This window comes from Eurytemora carolleeae, unplaced genomic scaffold (assembly GCF_000591075.1).
Source record: "Eurytemora carolleeae unplaced genomic scaffold, Eaff_2.0 scaffold848, whole genome shotgun sequence".
In the NCBI taxonomy this organism is placed as follows: domain Eukaryota; kingdom Metazoa; phylum Arthropoda; class Copepoda; order Calanoida; family Temoridae; genus Eurytemora; species Eurytemora carolleeae.
In genome coordinates, this window is record NW_019396738.1 from 87,338 (window position 1) to 114,561 (window position 27,224).

The 27,224-nt window shown below is 32.2% G+C and overlaps 1 protein-coding gene across 1 annotated transcript in view; it reads right to left on the minus strand.

Annotated features, from left to right (window-relative positions):
* Window positions 1-318: 318 nt before the first annotated feature.
* Window positions 319-27,224, minus strand: part of LOC111707970 (uncharacterized) — a 28,858-nt gene continuing 1,952 nt past the window's right edge. Inside the window, exons 2-20 of the mRNA XM_023481168.1 lie at window positions 22,268-22,342; window positions 21,358-21,409; window positions 18,622-18,771; window positions 17,602-17,683; window positions 15,708-15,775; window positions 15,090-15,123; window positions 14,239-14,274; window positions 13,211-13,232; window positions 12,399-12,482; window positions 11,461-11,486; window positions 11,267-11,362; window positions 10,690-10,765; window positions 8,542-8,610; window positions 5,695-5,759; window positions 4,778-4,839; window positions 3,378-3,426; window positions 2,317-2,398; window positions 849-937; window positions 319-554 (exon numbers count right to left, since the gene is read on the minus strand). Of these exons, the coding sequence (XP_023336936.1) occupies window positions 428-554; window positions 849-937; window positions 2,317-2,398; window positions 3,378-3,426; window positions 4,778-4,839; window positions 5,695-5,759; window positions 8,542-8,610; window positions 10,690-10,765; window positions 11,267-11,362; window positions 11,461-11,486; window positions 12,399-12,482; window positions 13,211-13,232; window positions 14,239-14,274; window positions 15,090-15,123; window positions 15,708-15,775; window positions 17,602-17,683; window positions 18,622-18,771; window positions 21,358-21,400 (1,260 nt within the window). The 5' untranslated portion in view covers window positions 21,401-21,409; window positions 22,268-22,342 and the 3' untranslated portion in view covers window positions 319-427. The remainder of the gene's footprint in view (window positions 555-848; window positions 938-2,316; window positions 2,399-3,377; window positions 3,427-4,777; window positions 4,840-5,694; window positions 5,760-8,541; window positions 8,611-10,689; window positions 10,766-11,266; window positions 11,363-11,460; window positions 11,487-12,398; window positions 12,483-13,210; window positions 13,233-14,238; window positions 14,275-15,089; window positions 15,124-15,707; window positions 15,776-17,601; window positions 17,684-18,621; window positions 18,772-21,357; window positions 21,410-22,267; window positions 22,343-27,224) is intronic.

Here is a 27,224-nt window from a genome sequence, read left to right on the forward strand (position 1 = left end):
CACACCAGAATGTAAACAATCTCTAAACAGTCTCACCTTTTTAATCTCCTTTCTTGACATTTTCTAATAAAGTAATTAGTGAGAACCCTATACAGTTAAACCCTAAATATTAAATAAATCGAAAGAAACGTCGTCCTGACAAATTTTCAATGGGTTTTATACTATTTTACGGAAATCTCAGTATTTGCGAAAATAAATAAATACCCATGAATATGCGGGAACAGTTTTAAAGAGCTCCATATAATCATTTAATAAAAAAACTAAATATCTGCAACATTCCATTATCAGAACGCGAAGCATACAACATTGGATAAATTCTTCAATGTATTAAATATATTGGGTTTAACGTATGCAGACACGAAAAAATGAAAAGATAAAATGAAATTTAACGATGAATAAAGTAAAGTAAACATTGTACAAATCAATATCATAATTGAGCAGACATAGTAAAGTTCTTGAGCTGATGTATGAAGTGTGTTGGATTAGAGTTGATGGAGTAGAATGCATACACGTCAACACTAGACATATCACTGTACTGTACTGTACAATCTCCCCTAAACAAGTAAATAAAGTACAGGTTGTCTCGCTAAACATAAGTTTAGTTCTGTAATAGTCGTCTCTGAACTGTCATATTTTGTAGGACACCCTGCACAGTGTATATATAATAAGGAAGAAATTGGATGTCATTTCTTTTCCATAGATACAGGTTTATCAGCTAAAATATGAAATTTAAATACGACCTGAAACCCTTTAGATATGCCGAATTGAATGTTAGATCTAGTCTTTTCATACATAAAAGTGTGCTATGCAGTTTCTTATCTTAACTTATTATTTTCATCATTTTCTACCTGTATCCTATTCTAGCAACTGCAGGGTAGGAGGAACCAAGTAAAGATGGCCAGGACATGCCAACACTCAGACAAAAATTACCTTGAGCCTGAGAAAGTTGAAAAATAATATAATAACAAAATATGCCTATAAAGTTTTAACCCTTCTGGGTAACCTTTAGCATATAAGATACAGGTTTACCCACAAAAGATGAGACTAAAAAGACGACCTTAAACCAATTTTATTTGACAATCCTAAGGCTAAATTAAGTATTCTGTCATGAATGGCTTTTAATGGCTTACTTAATAATTAAGCAAAGAAATAAAACAAGTTTACAATGTCAGAGATCCGTGAATATAAGGAACCATGGACGGTATAAAGTTCGAACAGTCGTCTATGAAGTCTCATCCTTTGTGGGTAACCCTGTATGAAGCATTTTTTTCATCCCAAATATAAAATAATAGACCTAAATCATAAATCATAAATATACAGGGTGTCCCAAAAAACATGGGAATTCAGAGAAGAATTGGATATCGTCTTTGTTATGAATTAGCATTGTAATACATTATTTCAAAAGCCATAATATTAAGATGTATCCTATAATGTCTCCGCAAGATGAAAAGTGAAGACGGACAAGTTTACTCTGTTTGTATACTTTAATTTTCTTGTTTTACTAAGTACAACCGTATGCAGTCAAAACATAAACAAACAAAATGTGAACATGGCAGACGAAACTCTTACAGATTACAGCTTTCTCAGTAGGTATCACAATACTAAATCAAAGAATTATTTAAAAAGACGATATCGAATTCGTCACTGAATTCCCATGTTTATTGGGACACCCTGTAGGAGAACACCGAACATTTTGAAAGGGAGAATGTTACCATGATTCTTGAATGATTTTTTTATAATTTAATACGGTGCTGGTCGATTACATTATAATGAAGACGACTTTTTATTTGAGTTTTTATTGTTAGCAAGCTTTTTTAGAATTACAAGTTTACAAGTAAATAAAAGAAGCTTTTTAAATTGACAGCTTCTCTTTGTTTCCATGTTTATCCATGCTGTTTAAAAGCTTGATATGATTCAAAATTGAAATCGAAAGTCGTCTTCATTATATTGATATAATCGCCTACCACCGTAATATATATATATTTCAATTAAAGAATCTATCCTTCAAACATGTTTTTTAACCCTGGGAAAACTCTCACTTTTACGAAGACGACATTTATAATATATAATCATTTAAAACTTCATGCTACGTTGCTTTTATACAGGGTTACCCACAAAGTATTAGACTTTAAAGAGACGAATATTTGATTTTTACAGCTTTACAGTTTAATTAAATTCAGAAGAATCGTCTCTGAAATCTCATCCTTGGGCATCCTTGTACATTTCAGGTTAAATGAATTGCAAATTTAATGTTAAGAATAAACCTCTGTAATACAAGATAAAAATAGAATTTTCCATCACAAAAAAAACTTTTACCTGATGCAATTTTATAGCTGCGTAGAATAATTTTATAAATGTTGCATCAACCCTATCTCCAACAACCATTACCTCTCTATCTCTAATAGGAGATTTATACATTGACAGGATAATTACTGATAATTTTCTTACTGGGACTGTAGGAGGGTAGAATGTATTAAATGACCCTCTGTTGAAAGAGTGGCATGGCTGTGCTTAATAAAAATTGAATGTTTTTGTTTTAAAACTTAAAACAATCTACGTAATTTAATCATACGTAAAGGAATTGAGTTTTTGCCACAAACTCAGATTTTCTAATCCCAATATCTTGAACCTTGTCGTAGAACTTTGATATTTCAAACTGTAAATTCTGCTAGATCAAATATCAAAGGTTCACACTACCAGGTTGCAAATATATAGACAATCGAAAGAAATTCAAATATTTTCCAGAAACACGTATGTACGTAAAGGCAGAAAAGAAACACAGAGTGGACAAGTGTGTTAAAGTCATTGTTTTAGGTTGGTTTATTTTGTATACATTTAGGTGTGGTTCGCAGTGTTTTTGGACAGAAATTTTCTCTTTATCGAGAAGGTTTATGCCCTTTTAGATTTAATTTACAGATATTTTTATGAAACTATTCATAATCATCGTGCTATAAATTTAAATTAGCTGTACATTATAACACGTGTGCTATTTAAATTTTTGATTGGTTCCCGGATTTTCTCCAAAATATTAAGGATATTTCCAAAATATTTTTTTCAATTGAAATGAAAATAAAATTGAAATCAACTTTACATTTTGACTTCCTTTGTTTCAAAGCTTATTTGATCTAGAAATAGTAATAAAATTACCTATAACACTATTATTCGGCACGACGTGCTTTAAAGTTTTTGGACTTTAATTTTCTCTATATCTCGAAGGTTCTCGCCTAAAATTAAAAAGGCTTGAACCTTCTCGATAAAGAGAAAATTTCTGTCCAACAACTTTATAGCACTGATAACCAAAATAACAGTGTTATAAATAGTTAGTGTTGCAGAAAGATAAATTTCCATAAAAATGCATTTTGAAGCCAAATATTGACCTGTGGCTGTCTAGCGGTGTAAAAACCACCGTTTCTCCTGATTTAAATCCTTCAAAAACAGATAAAAGTTAAAAATGAAAACTTTCATTAAAAAATATTAGATAGCATAAAAAAGCCAATTAGAACTGAAAATTGGCAAGAAATGATGAAATTTAAAAAAGGGAATGATTAAAGTTTTTTAGATTAATTCCAAATCATGAATTGTAGTTTTAATATTTCTGAAAATTGTCGTTTTCAAACATGTGATACGTGTCTACATTGTATAAAATGTATACTCTGTAAATTCTAGTCATTTTTATTCTATTTCAAACATTTGTTTTGAATATAATGGTTTATGATGAAATTAAAAAAAGGAAATAAATAAGGAAAAAATGGATGTTTTACAAAAACATTATCCATATAAAAAGGGCCTTAATTCAAATTTGGATAAAAGATACAAGTTTTGATGATAATATTAACTTAAAGTAGAATTTTACAACTAACTAGCTAGAATATTAGGTTTTGAGTTTTACTCATGATAAATGATTATTTATACAGAATTTAATTAAATGATAGTATTGCACTGTAGTGTTGTGTACAATAGTGTAGTGTAATTAGCATGCTGTATTGTACTGTATGTAACCCTTGTAAACTCAATAGCTCGAAATAGGGATAGTTTCATTGATGCAACCCTCTCAGTTCTCATATGAACCCGGAGCTAAACTTGGATTGGATAGTTCTATTGATGTAACTCCTTCAGTCCTTCTACGGATACGGAGCTTAGCTCAGATTGCAAGTAGTCTGGCCTATAAACAAGACAATGTATTAGCTCTTTTGTATATAGCTCTAGGTTGGACAGAAAGTGGGCGAATGATAAGTCACCGACGTAGAGAAATATGTGTCGATAGAAAATGCCAACCCAGAAAACATTCTTTGAATGCATGTTTGAATGCGTGGAAAACCGAAGCCACCATTGTCCCAGATCCTGGTTTAATTCAAGCCAATGAGCGTGAACCATGGCTTAGAGGGAGAAAATAGGATCAGTCTGGGCTAAAACCGAAATAGAGTCAGTATTCACGAAGAGTTTGAAGACGGAATATTAACTTGTCGTACGAGGCGAATGCAAGGCGGAGAGTCCATCAGAGAGCTCCTGCTTTCCATGATTCATTAGTATTATTTTATTTGTTCATTTTTTACTTGTAAATATATTTTTTCCTATACTCTGTAGGTTTACTTACATCAGTTTTAAGGCTTTAGATTTTCATTATTTCATACCATTTTTTTATGGTAACAGTACTATACTGCATTGAACTGAATTATACTGTACTACACTTTTTTGTCCTCTGTACTGTACTGCAGTGTATTTTGCATCAATACAAAATTTTGCCCAGTATTTTTAATAATCTTATTTTATCTGTTTCCTAGTCCAAGGTTCAGGTGGAGGGAGATTAGATCTGTCCAGTAATCTTCACCATATTCAATCCTTTATTAAAGGGAGTGTTTATGTAATTTGAAGTGCAACCCTCCATTTTAAAAGAGATAATAATACCGGATATTTAACGGTAACCTATAAACCTTTGTCAAATCTATCTTTGTTTTTAATTTAAAAATTGGTTTGTCTGTTAAATATATTTGCGGATTTAAGCAGGAAATGATATAAGGATATTCTCAGAACCTAACAAACAATCCCATGGTTGCTCAGATAAAGGTTTAAAGGGTACCATTGTGAATCGGGTTACTTCGACAGCCTCTTTAAAAATTAAAACAAAACTTCTGCTGAACCAAAGGCAGAATGTACATAATTTGAGCCGCGGCTTAAATACATTAAATTCGGACTAAGGAAAAATAATGGAAAATAGTAATTTTATCCAAATACATGATAAAGAAACTTTTAGAGAATAAATAATTATTTTAGAAATTAGTGAAAATATAAATTACACAATTGCGTTTTATTAAATTTAGTATTCGGAACTGAACAGACAATATATCTAGAAAAACTAAAAGAGAAGAAATTCTTGCTGATCTGACATTACTTACGGATTATAATTCAATCCCTTGTCAATATCCCTTAGGGCCCATACCCTTCAAGAATAACTTTAATTGGCGGATCCAGCATTTATCCTCAAATTTAATCAAAAGTGCCCGTATTGGATATTGAGATCAATTAACGTTTAATATTAACAATATTCACATAAAAGTTCCAATCTCTGAAAAAAATTTATGCTTTAAGATTCCTGGCACCAAGTTTCTAAATATTTGAACTATCAACAATTCCTTTAACGTTAGAAAATATTTTAAAAAGTTGAATGAATGGTAAATCTTGTTTACATAAACTAACCTGTAAAGTTGTGCAGCTTGAAAATGCGTCAAAAATTGGCCGGAATATTCTTTATCTAACCAAACCTGCAGTATATGGGGACAGGTAGTGGTAATACGGGTAGGCAAAGGCGCATACAGAAGGTTTTGGCAAGGGTGCAATGTCCAACCCTAAACTTGTAAGGGGGGGGCATAACACCCCCCCCCCATATCTACTTTATTTTACTTTACTTTATTGATTATTTTAAAATGAAAAACATAGAAAGAAAATAGGCTTGCATTTGGAGATAGTAAAATTCAAAGAATTAGAATTGTCAATAAAGTACTATTTTTTCAATTGACCGAAATATTGTACGCAGTTATATTGCCACTTTTTAGAATGTTTGTATAATTCGTAATTTATTCTTTTTATGTCAATAACAAAGTTTATTCACGTCAATTAAATTTTTTAGTTGCATTGGTTTCTTATACGTTTAAAAGGGTAATGTTACATCGTCTATACGCAACATCCCCCCTTCCGAACTTCCGACCTACTAACTTTCCGAACGACTGCAATATCAGACCTACGCTAGCTGTTTATTTTTGTATTATTTGAGGGTTAGGTTAGGTTAAGAAAATTTCTGGGCCGAGCGCCGCGGCTAGGACAGGCTAAGGGGCCAGGCGCTGCGGCCACTATTCCATATAGCAGCTGTAAAACCACGTGCTAGTAGGTCAGAAGTAGGGTTTCCACGAAATGGCTAAATCTTTTGCGCAAAATTTGCGCTATTTTCGCGCAAATTTTATTTTTGCGAACTTTTGCGCTATTTTTGCGCATGAAACGCAATGAGTTTTGCGCGGTTTTGCGCTATTTATTTTGCGCAATTTGCGCAAAACCGGAAATATTATTTGCGAAAGTTGCGCATGAAACGAAACTTTAGTTTTGCGCAAATTTTTTTGCGCAATTTGCGCAAAACCGCAAGTTTTACGCAAAATATAACTTTTTAGGCACATTGTCAAAAATTGATATTCTAAGCTTAGAATTGAACAACTGAAGATTTATTCCATATACAAAAAAAATATTAACATATGAGTATGATAACGATTATACTACACTCAATTGGTTACTTCCAGTTACAAAAAGTTTAAATTAAGGAACCAAAATTAATAAAATAGAAATTAGAGAGTGTTAAACTTGGCAATATTTTAATCCTATTAAATAATTTCAAGTGACTCGGCCTTAAAAGCTTTGTTTAATCATGAGTATGAATTGTATTCTTAAATTTTTTTAAATCAAATTTCTGAAATCTTTTTAATCTCATATAAAATAATGCAAGAAAGTAGCCAATGCCTGAAGAATCCACTTTTAAGAAAATATGCATGTCCAAAACTAAAATTGTCGAGAAAATTGTGAGATTTGAACTCTTCTTAACTGTCATTGGTCAATTATGTAAAAGCGACCAATAGGAAGACATTCCAAAACAAGATTTTTCCAGAATTGAATTCTAAGAAACACACACCGTCACCGGAATTGCGGATTTGCGCAAAACTCTTGTTGCGGAATTGCGCAAAACTTGAGTTTCGCAAAAGCGGAATAGGGCAATTTTGCGCGAAATGACTTTTGCGAATGATTGCGCAAATTGTTGTTTTTTCGCGCAAAATTGATGCGCAAAGAAAGAAAAATATTGCGTTTCGTTCCGCAAAAATTGCGCAAAAGTTTTGCGAATGGAAACCCTAGTCAGAAGTGGAGTATAGCGGATATGCGTAGGTCGAAAAATACACCACCGTTAAAAAGTCGTTAATACAATTTTTTTAATTGCAACGTCACAGTTTAGTCCTCATAAACTTTCTCTATACTATCAGAGTCTATCAGAGGCGTCATTGTAGTATTTTAAGGGGGGGGGGAGGTCAGGCACATCTGTAAAAATCATGTATAAACTGTTGAGAATGGGCAGATTTGTATTATTGCACCGACATCAATTTTTCTTTGTAAAATGTGTGATAAGTATTAAGTCAATTTTAACATTAGTTTCCCGTTAAATAAGCGTGTTTTTTTCAATCTCTAGAATGGTACGCGCGCCTCCCCCTCCTTTGAGAATGTAACGTAATGCAACCTTCGTCTCTCCCCCCCCCCCTAGCTTCCCCTCCATTGTCGCGTCTTTGTCTTTTTAGCTAAAAGATCTATTCTCCGATTCCTCCGCTTTACTATTTTTTGAAAACTGTCGAATATAGTCTGCTGGAAGATTAGGTACGGTTAGTTAGGTAGAAAGGAAGGAAGGTAGGTTAATGTAGGCAGTCAGGTGGGTAGGAAGGAAGGTAGGTAGGTAGATGGGTAGACAAAAAGGTAGGTACGGGGAAAAGTAGGTAAGTAGAAACTTTGTAGGATAAGAAGGCATGGAAGTTAGTAAGGTAGACAAAAAAGTAGGTGTGTTTGGAAATTAGGTATGTAGATTGGTAGGTAGGTAGGGAGGTAGGGACTAGGGAGGTATATAGGTAGGTAGGTAGGTAAGGATGTATGTAGGTAGGTATGTAGGTAGGTATGTAGGTAGGTAGGTAGGTAGGTAGGTACGTAGGTAGGTAGGTAGGTAGGTAGGTAGGTAGGTAGGTAGGTAGGTAGGTAGGTAGGTAGGTAGGTAGGTAGGTAGGTAGGTAGGTAGGTAGGTAGGTAGGTAGGTAGGTAGGTAGGTAGGTAGGTAGGTAGGTAGGTTGATAGGCAGGTAAGTAGGTAGGTAGGTAGGTAGGGAGGTAGAAAGGGAGGTGGTTGGGTAGGTAGGTATGTAGGTAGATAGGTAGATGAGTAGGTAGGTAGATAGGTAGGTAGATAGGAAGATAAGTAGGTAGGTAGGTATGTAGGTAGATAGGAAGATAAGTAGGTAGGTAGGTAGATATTTACCTGAAAGTGAGGGTGAATTTGACTTGCTCCAGCTTTTGGGAAAAAGTCCCAAACCAGCATTGGGAAAATCTTAATAATAGAAATCAATCGTTGTACTTATCGATATATTATCAAAATTATTATGAACTTTAAAGCAGCTACAGACGGCTTAGTAACATTATGCCTAGTTCGCGAATGCCTAGTATGTGAATGCCTAGTCCACTATGCCTAGATCACATAATGCCTAGTTCATAATGCCTAGACAACACTATGCCTATATTCATGAATACCTAGATAACATTATGCCTATATTTCATAATGCCTAATGACCCAATAACATAAGACATAGTTAAGCAAGAAAGAAATGATACTAGAAGGCAAATGAATAATGATTTATTAAATATTTTATTTTGGCAAACATTTTATTACAGTCAATTTTTTGCCTCTCATGGTCCAAAGTTGAAAGATAATCAGCTCTTGGCATGCTGTCAAATGCAACAACTAAAATAAAAATATAAAAATTTTCCCGGATTGTATGTTTTATTTCTCTCTTTAATATGTTTCTATCTCGTTAAAATATATTGTATAGGTATAGATCAATGCACTCTGATGTTATCTAGGCATTCACGAATCTATGCATTGTGTTCTCTATGCATTATGTTATCTAGGCATTCAGAAATCTACGCATATTGTTAGCTAGGTAACCAGAAATGAAGGCATAATGTTGTCTAGGCATTTATGACCTAGGCATTTATGAACTAGGCATTCACGAACGCGGAAATTTGCGAACTTGGCATAATGTTACTGAACCCGTCAGAGTATTTCGAGTAAATGCTTTGAGTTATTAAGAAGGAATGAAATATCCCTGTTTTAATTATTTCCAAGTATGGATTCTCTATAAAAGTGACTTTTGGATTGATTGTACATAAGCATTGGAGGGAAATTATAAAAAAATAAACAAACTAGCAAAACGACGATATTATCTACAGTTTTGATGAGATAAAGGATATAAGGATATGATCCTCTATCTGTAAATTAAGGACTATGCGTACAGTTTGATCAGATAAGGATATAAGGATATGATCCTCTATCTGTAAATTGAAGAGCATGCGTACAGTTTTGATCAGATAAAGGATATAAGGATATGATCCTCTATCTGTAAATTAAGGACTATGCGTACAGTTTGATCAGATAAGGATATAAGGATATGATCCTCTATCTGTAAATTGAAGAGCATGCGTACGTTTGATCAGATAAAGGATAAAAGGATATGATCCTCTATCTGTAAATTAAGGACCATGCGTACAGTTTTGATCAGATAAAGGATAAAAGGATATGATCCTCTATCTGTAAATTAAGGACTATGCGTACAGTTTTGATCAGATGAAGTATATAAGGATATGATCCTCTATCTGTAAATTAAGGACTATGCGTACAGTTTTGATCAGATGAAGTATATAAGGATATGATCCTCTATCTGTAAATTAAGGACTATGCGTACAGTTTTGATCAGATGATATAAGGATATGATCCTCTATCTGTAAATTGAAGAGCATTCATACAGTTTTGATCAGATAAAAGATATAAGGATATGATCCTCTATCTGTAAATTGAAGAGCATGCGTACAGTTTTGATCAGATAAAGGATATAAGGATATAAAGGATATAAAATACAGGGTGTATCACAAAAAACAAAATAAGCGTAAGCAGGCCTCCTTTCAATTACTGAGCCCGCGATTTAAAAACTTAGACCCGAGTCGTATTTTCTTGAATTTTTTAAATCGCCGGCTCTGATCTAACAATTGTCAAATTTCAGATTTCCATTTAAAAAATGACAAATCTCTGTCCTTCTGAAGCTTTTGACAAAGGCTAGAGAATGCAAAAAATGTAATGGTTTCAATAAAAATCTTACATTTTATATGTGAATATGAAGGAAACACAATTAAATCAAAACAAGACATGACTAATTATAATGTAAGTTGATCGTACATATTGAACAAGACAATATTTACCAACATTTTTAATTTGCAAAAATTAAAATATAAATTAGTATTGTCAATTGTCAATCCAAGCTTAAACTTGGACTCTTTGAACACGATTTTGAATATATGTCTGTGTCCCATTTTTATCCCATTTTTTTTGGGACAGCCTGCATAGTTATTAGTTTACCAGGTCTTTGTTTAGAGAATTGACTTTCTTGAACCATTGCTCAGCACAGTCAAACATATCTGCCAGCTCCTCAGCACTGTAAAGTGTAAACTGTAAAGTGTAAAGTGTAAAGTGTAAAGCGTAAAGTGTAAAGTATCAAGTATTAAGTGCAAAGTGCAAAAATTAAAATCAGTCGAAAAACACCTCAGCTTATTGCCTAAAAAGCCAATAATTAAAAAAAATCTTTTTACGGCCTTAAATTTTTATTGAGTATTTGTGGGAATAAAAATAATATATTCTTTATATCTACAAATCAGTGCATTTTAATAACAACCAATATAAACTTTTTATGAATTAAAGCAAATTTTCCCAAAATCTATATTCTCTAAATATTTGTTACCAGAATATACAATATACAGTATACACAGCACGCATGAAAAAAATTGTATACAAAAATTATCAAACAAGAAAAAGAAAAAGTGGCCATTTCATACATAAGCTTTATTTTTGGTCCTGAGTGATGCTGCCACCTTAATATGTTTACTTTANTAGAACACAATATTTGGAAAAATTAAAAACCATAATAGTTTGAAAATACCTTAATTCCAGAACATTATGTCTGTCAGCAAGTATGATAGCGTTGTTAGGCCCAACCAAACGGAAAACATTAGCACCAGATAATGACGTCTTCGTTCTGATTTTTCAATAAATAATCAATTATAAGAAGTTTTAAATAGATTTTTTTATCGAATTACTGATTTTTAAGAAGAAAATGCAAATATTTAAAATCACCTAATTCTTCCCCATGTTTCCTCAGCCTAAATAAACAAAAATATATTTTATATTCGGTAGAAACGCAATTTTTTTTCATACACATATTTAATTGTTAATATAAATTTTCTTTTTTGCAAAAATTTTAATTGCTTTGAAAATTTTGCAGTTCGTTCTTGAAATCAAATGTCATTGTATTTTTAATTAATACTGACTAGAGTGCCCGGCATTGCCCGTGAAATTTCAAAAATTCGTTTAGTTTATGTTACCAACATAGAGAATAGAATATATAGAGAGGAATTAAAAGAATCTCTCGGTATGAAGTTTTTCAGTCCCTTTCAGCCTGAAAGGGAGTTCAAAGTGTACAAATCATGTAAATGTTCACAAATTATATGCAGTAGAGTACATTAATACAGTATGTTCCCTAGACTATCCATTTCAATTTCGAATTTTTTAAACTGTTAAATAAACTTTATAATGAATTAGGTGAATAAAAACATCATTTGATTTATAGTTATAACGGAAAATCATCGTTTGTAAAGTGGAAGGCATAGAGTCTATGTGAAATGATCATTGGTCAATTATGAAACCAGCCTATTTCATAATTTGGTTTTCTTTTAACAATAATTTTAGATTTTCTATATAATATTATTCCAGGGCCCAACAGGTTATATAGCATAAATATGTGAAGTACACCTGCAGTATGGAAACAGTACAACAAAATGGCCGTTTTACACTTTTTCACATTAAATTCCTCTCTATATATTCTATTCTCTATGGTTACCAACGGCCACGGGGTCCCACGAAGAATTTCCACCAATTTGGTTTAACCGTTTGGTCAGCTATTATGTATATATATACATACATTTACTCGCATATATATATACAAGGCAAGAACAGTGTACCAATAATAGTGCCTCCAATCATTGGTACATTCTTCTTGCCTCGAAATATCTTACCGTCAAGAGTAAAGGTTTGCAGAAATCACAAGATTTTTCTGCTTTCATAATTAGATTTCTAACATATTCAGAGGAATTAGAACCCTGAAATATAATAAGGTTAATTTGTGCACTAAACTACAGATAATAGGCTATTATATCAATTCAATGAAGACGATTTTTTAATTGTTAACAAGATATTTTTCGAATTAAAAGTTTACAAGAAATCAAAGAGAAGCTTTTTCAATCGACATCTTCTCTTTGTTTTCATGTTAATGTGTATCCATGCTGTTTAAAAGCTTTATTTCAATCTATTGAAAACGAAAGTTGTCTTCTTTGCATTGATATAAACGTCTACCACTGTATTATACACAAAAGCAAAAGGTTTAAAGCTTAAGGGAACCATCAATGTAATAAAAAGGACTACATATAGTCCAAACGCTCGTCTCTAAAGTTTTATTGATTTCCCAAAGGCATTTTCCCAAGTGCGACTTCCCAAGTGACAATTTCCCAAGTGACAACTTTTCAAATGTGCAATTTCCCAGGCGGCAACTTCCCAAAGATTAGGTTTGGCCCTCTGAGGCGCCTCAGGCTGCAATGGTGCCGAGCGCTGCGGCTAGTATGGGCTAGGGGGCCGAATGCCGCGACTAAAACAGGTTGAGGGCCGAGCGCTGCGGCTAGGACAGACTTGGGAAGTTGCTGTTTGGGATATTTAACATTTGGTAAGTTGCCACTCGGGAAAATACCATTGGGAAGTTGCCACTTGGGAAAAATCCTTTGGGAATGTACCTAACATCATTCATCAACACTACATAGTGCATATGTCTACTAACCTGGACATTTGGCCGCATAGCTCTTTTTCATTTTCAAATTTATCCAAATATTATGGTTTGTTTGAATCAATGCTAAGATAAAGGGTATCCCACGAAACATGACATTTGCAAGAATTTGAATTTATTTTTGACATTCAGTCGTCAACCTCCTTTAACTTGTATGATTCTTGAAACAATTACCACATTATCATCCTAGCCCTCGCATAATGTGGTCTGCCTTTTTTTTGCTTTCAGTTTTACCAGAGATATTAGAAATAAAGTTCAGATCTCCATTTTATCAAATAAAACCAAAATTGTCGAAATCAGCTTGAAAGCACAAAAAAAGGCAGACCACATTTTGTAAATGCCAGGACTATCTTGTGATTATTATTTAACAACTTTTACATATAAAATCAGGCTAGCATATAAACGCAGCAAATTATATCAAAAATCAAGACGACCTTCAAGTCGTCTTCCAAGTGTAATGTTTCGTGGGAAACCCTGTACCAAACAAAAAGCAGCGGGAATGGAGAATGGAAAAACAACTCTTAAGGGCTTGGGGCAGCTTATGTTCTGGAGAAAAAGAAGAAAGAATAATCAGAGTTTTTTATTCTAAGTCTATAAAAAAAGGTATTCTAAAGCCGAAGATTAAAATTTTGCTATTGCTAAAAAACTAATGCAAAATGCATAGCTGCAAGAATCTCTGTGTCTGTGAATTGAATGTATTTGCTTGGACATTTGCATAAAAAATAGTTGATTATTTTAGTCTTACTTTAGAAGCCTGTGTCCGCCAGTTTTTAATTTCAAAATTTCCAAAATCTCTCCTCAGCTATGAGAAGAGAACTGTCACTTTCTACCCGCATGTAGTTTAATAAATTGCGACTAAGCTGATTAGCATCGGCATCATATTGTAATAAAAATATTTTAAGTCAATATTTTTTGACAAATGAAAACCAAGTGAGCATGCATTTTGTCTATATTTTAAATAGAAAATCTACGTTTTTAATTTTCTGGGTTTTTCTTGATTTTAAAATATTGAAAATAAGTTCCTCATGGGATTGTAATGAGAACTCTCCTTTGTAAACCTGAAGAATAATCTTTAAAAGGTAAATTATTCCAAATAAAAAAATTATACAGTTTTTCCCACAGAGTATGAGACGGACTTATTATACATCCAAAAGCTGCAAGCTCTCACCCACAAATATATGAGTACTTTGCCAATTACTACTTAAAAACTAAATCTAAAAATATGAGCTTTGCGGTGTTTGGAATTTTGATAAATATTTGGAAATCAATTATATGATTTTTAAAAACTTTCTGCAATATTAAAAAAATATTTACATTATATTACATTCGTGATTTTGGAGTTTAAATTAGGAACAGAATGCTATAGGATTTTCGTACAGGGTGTCCCACGAAATATTACAGTTGGTGAATAGGTTAGAATGTCTTAATTTAAAAAAATGTGTTTTTAAGGTTTTTAATTTTGTAAAAAAAATTAAATTTTTGAAAATCCGCAAATTTTTTTTTTAAATCCGCAAAATTCTTTTCTTCTTTGTTTTAAAATGTAAACAAAAAGAACATATTCACAATTTAAATAAAAGATGGGCGCGAAGCGCCCTCAAAGCTTAGTTATGGTAAAATTGATTTCAAAGTAAAATATATATGAGCAAAAGATTTTTCTAACGAAATAAACTACAAAAAGCCTTTAATACCAGTGTAATACAGTGTATGTAAGACGACATTCAAAACTATTTTTCAACTGTCATATTCCGTGGGACACCCTGTAGGTTAACAGGATAATCGAAATTTTGAACAAAATATTCGTGTCATTTCGTTAAGTTCGATTCAACAAACGAAATGTGGATTTAAAAATGTTATTTTTTGAACTAAATCTGACCTGTTCCGAATTTGTACAACTTTTTGTCTGTTAGCCTACACATTTATTCGTTTCTCTTTTTTTATATTTTCACTGCCATCTCAGATTTTCAGGGAAAGTGAAAACTAAATCCGTACTGGCCTGACCCTATCCTTGTTCTGGTCCGACCCTATACTTGTACTGGTCCGACCCTATACTTGTACTGGTCCGACCCTATCCTTGTACTGGTCTGACCCTATCCTTGTACTGGTCCGACCCTATCCTTGTACTGGTCCGACCCTATCCTTGTACTGGTCCGACCCTATCCTTGTTCTGGTCTGACCCTATCCTTGTACTGGTCTAACCCTATCCTTGTACTGGTCTGACCCTATCCTTGTACTGGTCCGACCCTATCCTTGTACTGGTCTGACCCTATCCTTGTACTGGTCTGACCCTATCCTTGTACTGGTCCGACCCTATACTTGTACTGTTCTGGGATTAATTCGGCCTCGTGTTTAGCTATATTTTAATATCTTATTAAAATTATGTCATTTAAAGAGGTTTTCACTATATCAACCTGACATGGTTTTGAAAATTGTCCATGAAAAAAAGAGATAATAAATTGTACTTTGTATTAAATAAAAGAAGGAGAGAAACGACCCTTTGAAATGAGATTGATATCACCTAGTAACCATTGATTCAACTTGTTTTTTAGTGGTTTAGGAATACTAAAATAATAATAATAATATTAATACAAACAATAATAATAATAACAAAAATAGTATAACTACTAGCTAGTAATAACAATCAATTCAATTAAATTAAATTTATATATTCATTGCTAAAAATTTTTTGTATGTACATATATGTGTCCAGTGTCGAATGGGTAAAGGTAGCTAGCTAAATAATCGTCATATACATATATACAATACTAGAAATTCAAGGCGCTTCGCGCCCTTCTTTCTAGCCTTAGAGGGCGCTTCGCGCCCATCTTCTAAATTAATTGTGAACATGTTCTCTTTGTGTACATCGTAAAACAAAACAAACATAATTCGCGGATTTTCACAAAAAATTTCGCGGATTTTCAAAATTAAAAAAAATTTAATGACGATCGAATTTTGATTGAGACAAATATTTGAAATTTTGATGATTCATAAACCTTCCCTGGGCTCCCTAGATGTCCCACAAAAAATTTGGGCCCGATCGGTTCAGCCGTTTTGACGTTTATTGGATACAAACAAACAAACAGACAAACAAACAAACAGACAAGCCAAATTTATATATAGATATCTGACATTAGCTAGCATAGCTGGTTTTAATGCTATACCCTGAATTTTATTTTTGGTATATTTTTTTTTAAGGAAAAAAAAACTAACAAATAGAAACATGATGCTACAAGTTAAAGAAGGACTAAGTTACCTGCAGGGGTGGAGGAAGAAAGGGTCGGGGAAATTACGTTTTAGTTGGAATTTGAGCTTATAATATTATCAATAATTGAACAACAGTAAAAGTTTTCAGTATTTCCTCTTATAGTTTCTTTATTGAATAGACCAGGTTTAAAAGCTTTATTTTTAGAGTTAAATGGAATGGAATAATAAGATTTGAAAATATTGAACAGAGAGGGGAGAATAATTCATGGAACCCTGGTTAAAGGAACCTGTATAAACAAACTATGTATTCAAAAAGGGACATGAATAACGGAACCATGGATAAAGGAACCTGCATACTGCAAAAGGAACTATGGATAAAGTAACCTAAAATAAGGAACTATGGATAAAGGAACCTACAATAAGGAACTATGGATAAATAAACATGTAATAGGGAACTATGGATAAAGGAACCTACAATAGGGAACTATGGATAAAGGAATCTGTAATAAGGAACTATGGATAAAGGAACCTACAGTAAGGAACCATGGATAAATGAACCTGTAATAGGGAACTATGGATAAAGGAACCATGGATAAAGAAACTTGTAATAAGGAACTATGAATAAAGGAACCTGTATAGCACATATTAAGGAACCTGTAATAAGGAACTAGGAATAAAGGAACCTATATTAAGGAACCATGGCTAGAAGAACCCGTAATCAAGACTGAGAACAGGAACGATGGATAAAATAAACAATGTGATATTGTATAAAGGAACGTGTGTATAAAAGAAAATATTGAATAATGGAAACCTGTAGAAAGAAACCATTCTTAAAGGAACTTAAAAAGAGAAACCAAGTAAAAAGAAACATGTATATGGGAACCATGGAACTTAATAAACTGTGAGTAAAGGAACCATGTAATGAACCATGAACCATGAACCATGTAAAAAATAACTTGTATAAAGGAACCATGGGTAAATAAACAATAAAAGAGGAACTATCTATAAAGGAACCATGGGTAAATAAACAATAAAAGAGGAACTATCTATAAAGGAACCTGTATAAAGTAACCTTAATTACATGATTCATGTATAAAGAAACATGCATGGAACAATAGATAAAAGAACAGCTGTATTTAAGTAGCACCGGTTCTGGGTAAAAGAAGCATTTATATATTTATCACCTGATTGGAGAGCCTAGAACATTTACTTTATAAATTCTTTTTAAAAGATTAACCGAATCCTCTGATCCACAAATATCTAACTCTGAAATATTAAAAGATGAACCGAATCCTCTGATCCACAAATATCTAACTCTGAAATATTAAAAGATGAACCGAATCCTCTGATCCACAAATATCTCAATCTGAAATATTAAAAGATGAACCGAATCCTCTGATCCACAAATATCTAACTCTGAAATATTAAAAGATGAACCGAATCCTCTGATCCACAAATATCTAACTCTGAAATATTAAAAGATGAACCGAATCCTCTGATCCACAAATATCTAGTTCTGAAATATTAAAAGATGAACCGAATCCTCTGATCCACAAATATCTAAATCTGAAATATTAAAAGATGAACCGAATCCTCTGATCCACAAATATCTAACTCTGAAATATAAAGAAATCAGAAAGAGAAAGAGATAGTTATGTTCGAAAACTTTATGACACTGAGAACCAAAATAAAAATATTATAGATAGTAGTTTGTAAACGGAGCTATTAAAGTTCTTGGCATACTTATTAGGCTGACGCTGAACTCCAACCTTCGAGTGTGCGAGGTGGGGAAGACTTCACTGCCGCATGATTAAGCATGGTTAAGGGGGGATGCCATTTGTAGATCGAGAATGAATCCTAGCCGCAGCGCTCGGTCCAGAAAGTTTCATAACTTAACCTAACCCGTGGCCGCAGCGCTCGGCCCAGAAAGTGTCTTAACCTAACCTAACCCTAAATAAAAGAAAGTGTCATAACTTAACCTAATTCGTGGCCGCAGCGCTGGGCCCCCTAGCTTGTCCTAGCCGCAGTGCTCGGCCCAGAAATTGTCTTAACCTAACCTAACCCTAAATAAATACTAATTTAATTGAAAATTGTTGAAAAAGTGGTCATGTACAAAAGTAAAATCTGCAGTGAAGTCTTCCCCACCTCGCACACACGAAGGTTGGAGTTCAGCGTCTGCCTTAATTATTAGGGGTTGAAATTACCTTGTGTATATTGTTCCAGATCTTCTATTGAGTTTATGTATTCAAGTGTACACGGTGCAGTACACGCAGTACATGGATTTTTGGACTCATGCAGTACAGAATACCATATTCTGCTGGACGTTAACAGAACAAAAATAAACAACAACAGACCTAAACAAATATCATAATTCACAAGGTAATAAGGCAGGGAAAGTTAATTGTTGTTGCGCATTCTTTGCGTACATATTGAAACCAGTTCTCTCTGGGCGGTGTTTGTAAACAAGAATATATGCATCAGTGTTCTTCTAGTATCTGCGAAGAGGATAAAAGCATTTAATTTTGATAATTTTGATAATTCACGTAATTGTTTCCTATGACCAGATAATTTCATTGATTTTTTATGCGAAAATGGATCCCATGTCAGGCTGTGACATCCAAGGTTATAATGCAAGGAAAGTTATTTCAGAGGTTTACACATCTTTTGTACTGCATCGAGCTGTCTCTGGGCGGTAATGTAAACACAAGACGGATGTCACAGCCTGACATGGGATACATCTTTCAAATAAAAAATTTATGAAATATTCTAGTCATAGGAAAATATTATGTGAATTATCAAAATTTTCAAAATTGAATGCTTTAACCTCCTCGGATACAAAACGAACACTGATACATCTATACTTGTTTACAAATTCCGCCCAGAGAGAACTGGTTTTTAATATGTACGCAGAGTATACACGCAACTGCAATTAACTTTCCTTTCATCCGTCTTGTGTCTCATATCTAACAAATGATTAAATAAATTTTAGAATACAAATTAATATCGTTAATTTTAGTTAACTTTTAGCACAAAACATTCACAATTGTGTTAAATATCTAAGGTTTTAATGTCGATCGTTAGACTCTGAAACAACCAAAATAACCAATGACGTCAAAATACAGCTGTACAGGTGTACACAATAGTCGGATAAAGTTCCAACACCTCCTCTTTATAATTAGCAAAGTCTTTGGAAATAACTATCTTTATATTATAATTCTTTTGGCAGATAAAATAAATACGAATTCATGGAGAACTATATACAAGATTTCATGGACAACTATATATACAGATTTCATGGACAACATATATACAGATTTCATGGACAACTATATATACATATTTCATGGACAACTATATACAAGATTTCATGGACAACATATATACAAGATTTCATGGACAACATATATACAGATTTCATGGACAACTATATATACAGATTTCATGGACAACTATATATACAGATTTCAAGGACAACTATATATACAGATTTCATGGACAACTAAATATACAGATTTTATGGACAACTGTATATACAGATTTCAAGGACAACATTAATACAGATTTCATGGACAACTGTATATACAGATTTCAAGGACAACATATATACAAATTTCATGGACAACTATATGTACAGATTTCAAGGACAACTATATATACAGATTTCAAGGACAACTATATATATATACAGATTTCAAGGACAACATATATACAGATTTCATGGACAACTGTATATACAGATTTCAAGGACAACAATATATACAGATTTCATGGACAACTATATATATACAATTATTATTTTCATTATTATTAATTATAGATCACACTTAACAATTGTTGTGTTTATGATCTTCATGGACTAGTTAGAATCAAAACGAGTGCATAATAGTCGTCTTCCTTTTCAACAGTTTTCTGTGTTTCACTGCATCTTTGAAGAATTTACCCTTCAACTAATATTTAATATTTATTTATATTAATTCTTCAAAGAGATTGTCAAAAGAATTAAGTTGTTGCCACAAACTCTGATTTTCTCATTCCTTTATCTTTGTAACCTAATGGTGTAAACCTTTGATATTTCAAACTTAAATTATTTGATGCCACAGAATTCAAAATTTGAAATATCAACAGTTTATGACATCGAGTTTCAAAAACGCTGAAATTAGAAAATCAGAGTTTGTGGCAAAGACTCAATTTTTTAGTCGACATTTCGGTAGATCCAAGTTCCTAACTTTTAAAACAGTGGTTTTCTAGAAAGAGATTTTTGTATTTATAAAGCTCAGCCGAGATTTGTCCCATTTTACTTTGGAAAGTGTCTCAGAAACATTCTAAAATGGTATTGCACTCCTACAAGGAGTGCCCAGCAAGAAGGTGTCTGAGGAAACAAGGCAAAACTTAAATCCATTAATAACATTCTCGCAACTTAACTTTTCCGGTCACTGAGTCATGTGAAATAAAGTGAACAATTCTTTAACTTTTAAGGCATTGGAAGAAAAAGGAACCTCAGAGAATCAGCAGAAGACCAATATTCTGAATGAGGAAATTAGAGAAGATTCAATGGAAGCCGAAAGAATGGCAGATGCTTATGATATTGATTTAAACATTCATAAAATTAGAGAAGGGAGAAATATACACAGAGGAGAAGATGAATTATCAAATGATTCGATCTCCGATCTTTTGATCGAAATAGATGAAAAACAAGAAACAGAAGATGATTTGGATGATAAGATAGATTATGCTTGGGATGATGATGATGCGGATAATGGTTTGAATTCGGTTTATGTTGCTCAGTCTAGTCATGTTAATACGAGAACCAAAAAAAAGGTGAACATAGTTTATAGTTACTCCTTAATTATTATTATTAGTATTATTATTATTAAAATTATTATTATCAATTTTGTTATTTAATTTTTTTAATTTCACTGATTTTACTATAATCTTATTACCTGCACATTTTTTGTTTTTAAAAACTCTTGTTGTTGAAACCATCCTTAAATCCTAGAATTACAATTTGTTTGAATAAAAAGAACGAAATCACAAAATGTTTGATTGAAAGATAAAACTAAAAATCTGATTATAAAAGTATCCAATATCTGATTTTCTAAATATTTGCTAAATATCTCTATTTAACGTTACCCACCCCCCCCCCACTCCACCCGCTGTGAAATTGGTCTATAAAAAGGACGAGACCAGAAAAATTAAAACGTCATGGAATATTAAATATTGTTTGCAAATATCGTTTGTTGAATACAAAATTGCTGCCAATTTCGGGGTTTCTTTCACCATAGCTAGAGTCAGATTTACAGAGTTTAAACTTAGAAAATAGTATAAACCATGTTGTGGGTTTATGGCAAGGCAAAATGAAAAAAAATTGTTTGGAGAAATTCTCTACCTCAAACGAGGAGGATTTATAATACTTTCAATATAGTATTTTTTTCGGATTTTAAACACAAACTATGGGACAATCTATCAACTGTAGATTTAAAAGGTTTTGAAGCATTCTGAAATAGATTTAAAACATAATTAAAAGAAACTTCAACCACTTAAAATCTTTAAAAACTTGGTTTGCTGAATCTGCACTGTATTTTACAGCACTTCATGATTTGCTTTCAGTTGGTTCGTTTCTGGGTTATGTTTTGCCTTTCATGGTCAAAATTTAACATAGTGTAAGAAAAGAAAAAAATGTTTTTCAGTTTATTTTAAACAATTGCTTTTCTTAAACTAAATGCGAAGAAACGACCCCAAAAAATCCAAAAACAATGCAAAAATGAACGCTGTTTTGAAATGTCGTAAGTTTTCTCAAATCAAACGATTAACAACAATAGTACTGCACTGTTCGAAATTGTACTGCAATACCTGAGACTGTGCTCCTTGTTTATTTGCAATAAAACAAATTAGACGAATACATCCATTGTAATGTCGTCTTTTCTTCTAAAATTATTTTTTTTAAGGGGAGTGACCGGCAATGTTTGGTAGTTGAACTGAGAATGTAGTCTTGTGGGGACATTTTTAGGGTTCATTTGAGACACATAAAACGTTTTAATGATGTATAACTAGTGATTTTGAAATCAAAGTCGACTTTTAAAATCAGCCATTTGGGTGGTTACGTTTCGAGAATTGATTAAAAAAAATATTTAACAACGACTATGAAAAATGTATTAACAATTCTACAGTAAACTAATTAGATGTTTAGGAACATATTCCTCAATAGAAATTTGTCAATTAATTAATTTTAGAATCATTTTTTTCTTTTTCATCATTATATATTGAATTTCTTATACTTTACGAATTTGTTCGCAAATTTCTACAAATTCTTCAAATGTCGCCTTTTCATTAAAAATTCAAGAAAATCTACAGAAAATGTTTGTGAAAAATAAGAGATTACAGAAACTAGTAACTGAATAAGATTACTTAATTTAAATTCTAAGAATTAATCATTATTTTCTCAACCTGTTCCTAAACAATTTATTAAACTTGAACGGGTTCTCTTTAAAACTCTAGAATGTTTTCCCTCTGCTATATTTCCAAAAATATGGAACTCGATTGAATTAGAGCTAAAAGAAACTAAATCTGCAAAATCGTTTAAAAGAAAAGTCGCCAAGATCTATCTAGATAGTTATGCAAATTATATCTGTAAAAAAACAAACTGTGTATCATGTGGATAAGCTTAGTTTTTACTATCTTCATCACCCTGTATTTCATAAACATGATTTTAATAACTTATGTTACCCTTTGTTCCAACCCTTACGCAGAGTATCCTCCCTTTCCCTTATACTCCCTCACCTCCTCCTTACCATTTTCCTGATTTATCATCGCTCTTATGTTTAAAATGTACAATGTACATTGTTTTTATCTGCAATTCTCATTCGTTTATAGTGGGCGAACCAATTAAAACAACCTACTCTGGTTAGGCGGGTCCAAACTACATAGTAAATTGTGATTTTTTATTTGTATTATCTCGTGCTTTGTAGTTGAATAAAAAATATTAAATATGAAATTAGTTTACTGTAGAATTTTTTTTTACATTTTTGTCGTCGTTATTTAATCATTTAAAAATATCGATTCTCAAAACGTAACCACCAACGAGGTTATAGTGTAAAGAGTGATGATGTACGCTAATCCTTTACTACTTTTATAGGCTATAAACTATACCGATAGCGTACTGCATATTTGTTTATTATAAGTTGATTCTGGCCTAACCTATACTATATCAATATTGTTAAACAGTTGTAGTTATTAGTTATTGTTATACAGTACAGCTAACTGAGCACACAGGTACAGAACTATCATACCCCCGGTAACCAAACAAATGGATGATTTTGAACGTCGACTTTACGTTCAAACTCAGTAATCATTCATCATTAAAACGTTTTATATGTCTCAATTGAATCCTAAAAAATTTCTCCACAATACTACATTCTCAGTTCAACACCATACATTGCCGGTCACTCCCTTTAAGGGACCACGAGAATTTACATTTCTTAGAGAGATTGTTCCAATTTGAATTACACTTAAAACCTAATTAATTCTCGCATAATTCCCTGTATCATATGATTAAAAAAGAATAGGATGTAGAAGTTATAATTTTTATTCTAACTAAATATTACAAACGGAAAGTATTAATAAATTTCCAAGAAAACCCGAACAATTTGACAGAAATAACCACATTATTCTCAACCTTAATTTCTTTTAAATTAATAATAGCTTAATTATTATTTTATAGATTGAACAATATGTTGTCCGGCGAACAATCTCTTAGACTGCAGTTACAGTCAACATGTCACTACTTCAACTGAAGTAAACTATAGAAGGTTTAAGTAACTAAGTAAACATTCAAATATATTCTTATCTATTGCAGAGTTATAACAATACATATATGATATAATAGTGTATGTATTCAATCTTGAACACAGCGCGCACTCACTAGGGGTTGTTAAAAAATCGATCAAATTTTAACACATAAAACATACATTTAAATCTTACATTCGTATGACGGTAGAACGAATGAATAAAGGTGTATATTTTTTAGCTCCCCGCCCCCCGGCCCTCGTTTATTCTTAATTTAATAATTATTTTCCTTCTGTGGTGATATTTTCTGTTTTTCACAGCCATATCTTTAGAAGAAAAACAAATGTATAACAAACGATATTACTTTCGTTCATCGATTTAGTAAGTTTTGACTTTCAGAGTTCTGACTGTTGACTTTCAGACTACTGAGTGTTGACTTTCAGACTACTGAGTGTTGATTTTCAGACTACTGAGTGTTGACTTTCAGACTACTGAGTGCTGACTTTCAGACTAAATATGAAACTCGTTGTTTAATTTATCACCAAATACAAAAAGCTTGCTTTATTTATGTCTTCCTATTCTGAAGTATTATGAGTCCCACTGTAGAAAATAATAAGTTATTTTTCTATTTAGTTGTTTGTTAAACTCGTGAAGCCATTAATATAAACTAAAAATGTGAAAATACTTATGATTGTATTATTGTCACGAACCCTTTTCTTGACATTTTCATTTTAATATTTTACTTTGGTTTAAAGGTTTAAACTATGTTTAGACAAATCTATATAATAAAACAAGACATTCATATATATGTTGCGTATAGCTAGATACTAGATACTTTGGTTTCAACCTATACCTCATTTCATTTCTCGTTTACAGACCCATTAAGACCTGATTTTTAACGTCATATGATACTTCATCTTATTTTAAATAGATATTTTGTTTGCTTTAAAACATTCTTTTTACAAGCTATCAAAGAAATATTATGTATTTGCATAATAACAACAAATTGACTTTCAATATTTTCTTTGTGGTAAATGCTTTGAATGAAAGGCTAGAAACCATAAATGAATGAATGAATGTATATTACAGAAAAAAACTTGAAAAAATAGCCGAATATTATCTTCAGTACAATGAAAATAGCATCAAAAAGGATGCAAATGCCTGTAAAAACTCGACATAAAGCATATTAAGTTTTCTAAAATTCGAATTTTATATAAAACAGCAAATTATATCTTTAATTTCAATTCGTCACTATATTTTATTATTTTTAGCTCTTAGATATGTTGATGAAAATTGTTAACTTAATAAAAGAAGAAAAAGATAATTTCCTCTGTTCTTAAAATTATGTTTGAAATGGTTTTAAACCTAACGTTTTCACATACAAATAAAAATTGTGAAATCATTTATTGCAGAAAGTTTTTACACTACATACTATAACTTGATTGCGTATAGCCGGCAAAACGGCTGGACCGATTGAGCTGAATTTTGTGGACACTCATGGGTGGCCGGTGGAGTTATAGGCTAAAAAATCGATTTTTTTTCAAAATTAAAAAAAAAATTTCCACGGGCAATGCCGGGCCCTTTAGCTAGTATTACATAAAATGGAAATACTGGAACAGTCCATTATTTTGCATCAGGAGAATGGGGAGGGGGAGGGGGCGGGGGTGTTTCTGGACTCCCCTCCACAGTTGAAATAAACTCTATGATCTCCATATCCTGTTTAGAAGAACTCTAACCCAAGGATATAGATAATCATCTTCTGTTTATACTTCATCTCACGAGCTCTAGGTCTCAATTAGATAGCACACGTTAGATTAAGGGAGCAGTGAAATAAACTAACATATAGTTTCCAGCGAAATGGGAAAATTGTTCCACGAAATTTTTTGCGAAAAAAAACAAGAAATGCAAAAATTTCGTTTTTTTTTCGTGTGGAAAATTTCCTATTTTTGTATTGAGAAAATTTAGTAAATTTTCACGAAAGTGTCGCATGTTTTTTGTTACGAAATTTCGCATCTTTTTCTCCTATTTTAGCAAAATTAATTTTCGCGACAAGATGCAAAACTTCGCGAAAAAGTTTAAGAAATCCTACATGTAGGGTTCGTCATCGTTTTGGTTCGGTTTTTAAAAACTTGTAATACAACTTCAAACATTTAAAAACTGTATTCTTTTAAAGTTTGCTTTTATGAAACTGCATTATTTTTTTTCTAAGAGAAAAAAAGTAAAGCAAAGTACGCTCGTTCTTGATAATGGATTCTAGTTTGAAGTATGACTCAGATATGAAATAAGACACCCAGGAAGTGATCTAGAATGGTATAGAGAAGTGTATAGAATAGGATATAGTCTTGATAATGGATTCTAGTTTGAAGTTTGACTCAGATATGAAATAAGACACCCAGGAAGTGATCTAGAATGGTATAGAGAAGTGTATAGAATAGCACATAGGCTTGATAATGGATTTTAGTTTGAAGTATGATTTAAATATAAAATAAGACACCCAAGATGTGATCTAGATTGGTATAGAGAAGTGAATAGAATAGCATATAGGCTTGATAATGGATTTCTAGTTTGAAGTTTGATTCAACACCAAGATTGAAAGTATGGGAATGAGATTAAAACCAGCAAAATGTAGATCATTTTCCATCAGATCAGGTATACCTAGCAGAATAAACTTTACTATTGGTGAAACTGTAATTCCAAATATATTTTAAGAAGAGCAGATATTCCTTGGCAAACTTCTATTTCCTATAACTGGTAAACTTAGTGATGCGTTTGATTACATCAAGAGTGAATTTGAAACAAAACCTGTCAATCATAAAATGTGATATCAAAAGAAAAGAGTATTAGTATTAAAATTGTTATCTTTTCTATTGTTTAATATGATTTTGCGTTAGACAAATATAAATGATGAATATATATTCAAATATAACGTTAGAAAACCAAGAAGATGTGATAGAGACGAGTATATAGGATAGCATATGGTGTGTGGATGTTTATAGGTAGGATATGGGTGTCAAGAAAGGTGGGG